At 35.9% G+C, this 6,681-nt stretch overlaps 1 protein-coding gene across 1 annotated transcript; it reads right to left on the bottom strand.

Annotated features, from left to right (window-relative positions):
* Positions 1-23: 23 nt before the first annotated feature.
* A2 (actin A2) lies at positions 24-1,630 on the bottom strand. Its single transcript, XM_073093602.1, has one exon. The coding sequence runs from the start codon at positions 1,383-1,385 to the stop codon at positions 255-257; it is 1,131 nt and encodes a 376-aa protein (XP_072949703.1). The 5' UTR covers positions 1,386-1,630; the 3' UTR covers positions 24-254.
* Between the last annotated feature and the right edge of the window lie 5,051 nt (positions 1,631-6,681).

Genomic DNA, 6,681 nt, shown 5'->3' with positions numbered 1-6,681 from the left:
AAATAAAGATTAATAAAAGTAAATACTATGCAGAAAATCATTTACTAATTAAGTCACTATTAACTAAACTTACACTAATTTTCATGAATTAATGAGCAACATTGTTAGATGTAAATGAATATGTGTAAAGTTAGTATATGTTGAAATACATACATAAATATCAATTCACAGAAATAATTAAACAAACTGAAAATGAATAACATAAGTATTGAAAGGTGATGATTTATGTGAATATGAATGCGATGCATTAAGGTTTAGAAACACTTGCGATGAACAATCGCGGGACCAGATTCATCGTACTCCTGTTTAGAGATCCACATTTGTTGGAAAGTAGACAACGATGCCAAAATCGATCCACCGATCCACACGGAGTACTTCCTTTCGGGTGGTGCAATGATTTTGATTTTAATAGTCGAAGGAGCGAGCGCCGTAATTTCTTTTTGCATCCTATCTGCAATACCCGGGTACATGGTGGTGCCGCCAGACAGCACGGTGTTCGCGTACAAATCTTTCCGAATGTCCACGTCGCACTTCATTATCGAATTGTACACCGTTTCGTGAATACCACACGACTCCATGCCGAGAAAAGACGGCTGGAATAAAGCTTCGGGACACCGAAATCTTTCGTTACCGATCGTAATCACCTGGCCGTCTGGGAGCTCATAGGATTTCTCCAGCGATGTAGAAGAAGCCGCCGTTTGCATTTCCTGCTCGAAGTCTAAAGCCACGTAGCAAAGCTTCTCCTTTATATCGCGTACGATTTCCCTTTCTGCCGTAGTCGTGAATGAATAGCCTCTCTCTGTGAGTATTTTCATAAGGTAGTCTGTTAAGTCTCGACCGGCCAAGTCAAGGCGAAGAATAGCGTGAGGAAGAGCGTACCCTTCGTAAATGGGTACAGTATGCGAGACGCCATCTCCGGAGTCCAGAACGATGCCGGTCGTACGCCCTGATGCATACAGCGACAGCACTGCCTGGATAGCGACGTACATTGCTGGACAATTGAAGGTCTCGAACATGATCTGTGTCATTTTTTCTCTGTTAGCTTTTGGATTTAATGGCGCCTCGGTTAACAAAATGGGATGTTCCTCCGGCGCAACACGCAGCTCGTTGTAGAAAGTATGATGCCAGATCTTCTCCATGTCATCCCAGTTGGTTATAATTCCGTGTTCGATGGGATACTTCAGAGTAAGAATACCTCTTTTGCTTTGAGCTTCATCACCCACGTAGGAGTCTTTTTGGCCCATGCCAACCATGACTCCTTGATGTCTCGGTCTACCAACTATCGAAGGAAACACTGCCCGAGGAGCGTCGTCGCCCGCGAAGCCAGCTTTGCACATGCCGGAGCCGTTGTCCACGACCAGCGCGCCCGCATCATCGTCACACATGATTGGTTTATTTACTTTTCTAGAACTTTACAGAAGCGTGAAGTCTTGCAAACTTTTATGGATTTCGTTTAATGTTGGTTGTTTATGCAGCACTGATTTGGAAAACAATAGCCACTAAAGCAGGAAGCACGGCTGCAGCGTCCCGGCACCAATGCTCGCGACTTGCGCGCAGCTCGCTTTATACTGCAGCGGCGAACGAGGACTGCCATTTATGACCATCGCGCGTCACCACCTCGATGTGATCGGAAAATAGATTCGCATTATTGTCCGCATGAGATACATGTATGCGCTTATTATTGTCTTCAAATATGTCAACCGATATTAGAAGTAAAGTAAGACGGGCTATCGATAAATATAGATGGGAGCTAATTCAATGCCTGGACTTCAGTTATTAATATACATTAAGAACTTTGTGAAGTGAAATCTGTTTTTTTTCTGAGCCTTTTTAATGTATTTAGTTTATTTGGGCATGTGTTGTCGCGACCGTAACCTTTTTAGAGTATTCAGGATAGAATTATTTATAACCTTATTTATGGTCAGCATGGATATATGGCGATATATGGCGCGTGGGGGTTAAATAAGCTTCATAAATGTAAATAATAAATTGAGTCCAAAATAAACCAAAGATAACAACTTTCGTTTTATATTTCACATCTTTTAAAAAATTTGGTTACTTCTAGTTGGTAAATATTGTGGATATCAAATTAAATATAAAGTGTTATAAAATAAGTTAAATATTACTACGAAGTAAGTTTCCTAATATGTTATACGTTTATAGACAGAAATTTAATACCATTATCTAGACTCACACACGCACACATTATCCCTATTATTTACCACTATACTCATAGTGACAACAGAAAAAAATATTAGTACAATAATAATATATCATTTGACACGATCCTCGCCAGTCGGACTTGAGTCCCATCAACCCTTTTCCCTAGAGGGCACTTGCCCTACCCTTCCACTTCGCCCGGCTCCACACGCAATTTGAAAGTTTTTGTCCAGTCAGATGAGTCCAATTTTTATTTATATATTCACAAACTTTATATTACAAGGCCACGAAAATAATGTAATATGGGTTTTTTTGTGCGGAGATATTTTATCCTATCTTGTCCTTGTACCAAAATAATGAATACTACAAGATCAGACCCTTAGGCTAAGTTATAGCTATCACCGAGGTTGTGTTTCTATGCAAATATGTTATATTGTACTCGTATATTTCACCACTAAGCTAAATTATATGAATGAAGAAATAAGTTTTGCAATGAGGTCGACGCCATCGATTTACGGAGTATTTTATCACCTATCAGACTATGAACTTACGAGTATATACCTACTACTGCTCCCGCATTTAAAATATGAATTTTCATTGTTGTCAGCCCATTCATGTAACTTCTGGGCAATTTGAGCAATTGGCCATAGTCCATCGCGCTGGTCAAGTGTGAATGGCTAAACTTGCCACGCCCTTGAGAATATTTTAATATGAATTGAGGAGTGTTTCTTCCCGGTGTTTTCTTTCGCATTTAAAGCAAGTGATAATAAATTTCTAATGGAGACGTAAGTAAGAAAAGTCCGAAGAACGTGCCTTGAATTCGAAACTCAGATGCCCTGATTGAGAGGCCGAGATTTAAGTAATAGGCTATTACTATTTTTTTAAATAATAAATACGAGAAAGGAGATGTTTCAAAATGTATGGGCTCCCGGCCACCTTTTGTACACTATACTAAAAACTAAGAAAACATGCAAAGAACAATTCGTAGGGGTTCATTTTCTTCAAATCATGCTCGTTTAATTGTTTAAAAACAATAATTTACACTTAAACTTGCAACACAACAGTGGAAAAACATCATGGCGGTAGTGATTACCGTAATAATGTCATCTGTCAATTTATTTTAACTTACTATATACATTATATACTTTCTAATGTATTTTTTACGCGAATGGGCGTAGATATATAAATATTGTATTGTATTTATTGAGAAACAATGCCTATATTTGATAAACATTAATTATATTTACTTTCATAAATCTTGACTTAAAACAAACGTACCAAAATATGTACTTCTATATCAATTTATTTTAGTTAAAACATTTAAGTGTGTAAATAAAACAACTTTAAGTACACATTTAGATAATATTTTATTTATTCTTCACTTAAATACATTATTTATTCTTTTCAATGTCTTCCCTTATCAATATTTTCATCCAATCATGTAGCAGGTTCTGTAATATCCTGTGACGAGCTCAGCCCAAACTTCAAAAAATGGTCATAATGTGAGCGCAGCTATCTATGAGTACGGTTCGTTGCCCAGCGATGCAGTTGCAATAATAACTGATTATTTTGTCATCCCAAGAATGTCCTTGAGTCCAAGTCTGTCCTTAAAAAAAGAGAAATGTAAAAAGATTAGCTTCTCTAGTTTAACATTATTAACGATTATTTCACGATTAATACAACAACTGATGTCTATTTTACCTGATGATATTGAATCCTTGACAACACAATCCACAGCGATCGCACGAAAATCACAAGAGTCCATAAAACATAAGCTGGGTAAACAAGTAAGGTAGAATCAGTCCAAAATCGTAAGCAGCACAGAGCAGAAACATATTCAGGATTGATATGGAATCTTCTCATCAGTACATATTTATTCAACGTTTATATTGGAGTCCACTATTATATAATATGTATATATCCACTTTTACACATATCAAATTGACAAGTTCTTCTTTTTTAATTTGACATGTCACTTACATCTTTAAAAGGTGGTTTTGTTATAATTATTATAAATAATTCATTAAATTCAGAAATAATGACGGGATACCCAAAACAAAAGCCAGGTTGTAAAGTACTAAGGTAACAATAACTTTACGACAAAAACAGCGAAATACAGAATTACCGACATCCAAAGAGTATAGTAACCTATGTGTGGGGTACACATAGGTTCCCTGACCGACATCGACAATTTCGAAAACTTGACATTGACAGTATTCCGCCATATTTAATATTTCAATGAGGAATGCTTATTTTAAATATTTTTAAACAGGAATACTTTAGGTTATCAAAATATATGTGTATTTTTCTTAAATTATACAAATTATACGTGTTTTTTAGATATAGTGTACATGAGATGGCCGAAAATGAAACATCTCCTTTATTACAAACCGAACTAAAATATTTGCTAATAAATCCCACCTTCAAATACTTTATCCCTTACAAACGGATATTACAACTCGCTGAGAAGAGCGCTTCCGCCAACAAATAGATCCTTCGCACAGAGCTCGGCATCAATCACCCGTAGAACCCTCACGCGCGCCAGATCACGATACCTGCGTAGGGCCCGCTACGGCGCTGCTACAACCGCTACGAGCGCTACGAACGTATAGGGTAAGTATGTACGGCACTTTACCTAATAAATGTAGCATTTATGGAAAGTAGCGTTTTGCAAATGATTCTTTTGACTTAAAAAATACGTGGAAAATTTATTTAAGTTTTATTTCCATAAGATATAAGTATAATCATAAGCAATATTCATAGCATAACTTTTAGGCTACCCACATCATACCAATTTATCAGTTATTATCAATCGATGTACTGGGTCGAAAAAGAATCGATCATTCAACTCCACCGTTATTTGTTATGATTTATTGAGAAAGGTAAACTAGAATAAAATTTAATAGACTCGGTAATCATGAATCCTACATCTAGCGTGGCCCTTCTAAAGCACGAAGTCTAATACATACTTCAATATAATAATATGTAATTGATCCAAGCATATCCAATTATATGTTAATCTACATAAACTGTACTTTAATATTGGAAGAGCTTTCACTCAAAGCCCCGTAATATATCCAATAATCACCCTTAATGGGTCCTCTGAAACTGTTCCGTCAACATACAAAATACGTAATATGAATATAATTACGTAACCTGCCATGTGTCATATAGAAAAGCCTATTTATTTAATATCAAACATAACTAACCAGACATGTTACGAATACAGAAAAGAAAGGCTAATACTTCGTAGATAACTTCTTCTTCGTAGATACTTGAAGATAAGATGAATATATGAAGATGAGATACTTATTAATTAATGTCATTGGTCAGTGCTGTCCGTGAATGTCTATAATTGAACCTAGATACAATAAGAGACAAATCACAGATGCGTTGATATCCTAAACACTAAACTGGCATGCCAAATATCAAGACAAACCACTGCTATATATAGGATTATGTTTAGCGGCTCCACTTAAACAAAAAGTTCTGCCAACTATAAAAATATCGTAACAACTTTACTTTCGAACAGCGTTTTTAACTTTTTACAAACTATGAGTATATTCGATCGATTATCCGATTATTATTGTGTTAAACCGGTCACTCAAAGAAATAGTCGACGCAGCTTCGTAAACTTATTTTTGTCTGTTAGCAAATAATGTAATCGGTTTTAGTACAAATAAATCAACGACAGACCCTATCATTGAAAGCAATTTGCTTATCGAAAATCTCTAGTTGGATTCACTCTTAAAAATAAACAGAACTTCTTTGATTATTTTCAACTCCATTAAATGTTTCAGGGAGGCCTGCTGATTGATCAAAGTAATTTATACTGCGAGGCTTGGCGACGTCATTATGGAAAAAACAAATAAATTGGGAAAAGTTCGGCCTTCGCCGCGATAATTACTGCTATGAAGCAAATGACGAAACTTGTGTATAATTAATGTTATGTATTTAGACAAAAGTACTGTATAATTTGAGGTTATATTCAGTTTGAATTATTCATGTAGGAAGAAAATGACCAGAGCATTAGGAAATTATGTGGTTTAGACAAACCTATGGAAATAATACGTATTGAGTGCTACTAGACTTTTCAAACACGACAGAGATCAAAGAAAATTCTCGATATGTGCCGGTCATATTTTCATATAAGTAATTACTGTTAATTAATGAACTCATATTACTTTGGAGGTCAAACCTTTATCAATTACTAAAATCACGAATGATCAAATATAGATCATGTAAGTCCACTTTCCAATAGTATAATAAATTAGATTTTTTTTTAAGTGTGCATAAAAAAGTTGTTAAAAGCAATAACCTACTGAAATCTGACTATAACAGATTAAGAAACTAAAGAAGCATCAATCGAAGTTCATTCAGCCAATTTCGTCATCGCCTGATATTAACAATCAATCTATTCAGTGTTTTGCCTACTAAGGATCATCTTCACCGTCCTTATCAACCCATTATTGTGCTGGGCTCTTCTCAGAGAGTCTCTTCTCAGGTGTGCAGGCCTCCTCA

This window comes from Epargyreus clarus, unplaced genomic scaffold (assembly GCF_041222505.1).
Source record: "Epargyreus clarus isolate Ecla_fem2 unplaced genomic scaffold, WU_Ecla_fem_2.2 ptg000004l, whole genome shotgun sequence".
Taxonomy (NCBI): domain Eukaryota; kingdom Metazoa; phylum Arthropoda; class Insecta; order Lepidoptera; family Hesperiidae; genus Epargyreus; species Epargyreus clarus.
This window is presented reverse-complemented; position numbering and strand designations above follow the sequence as displayed.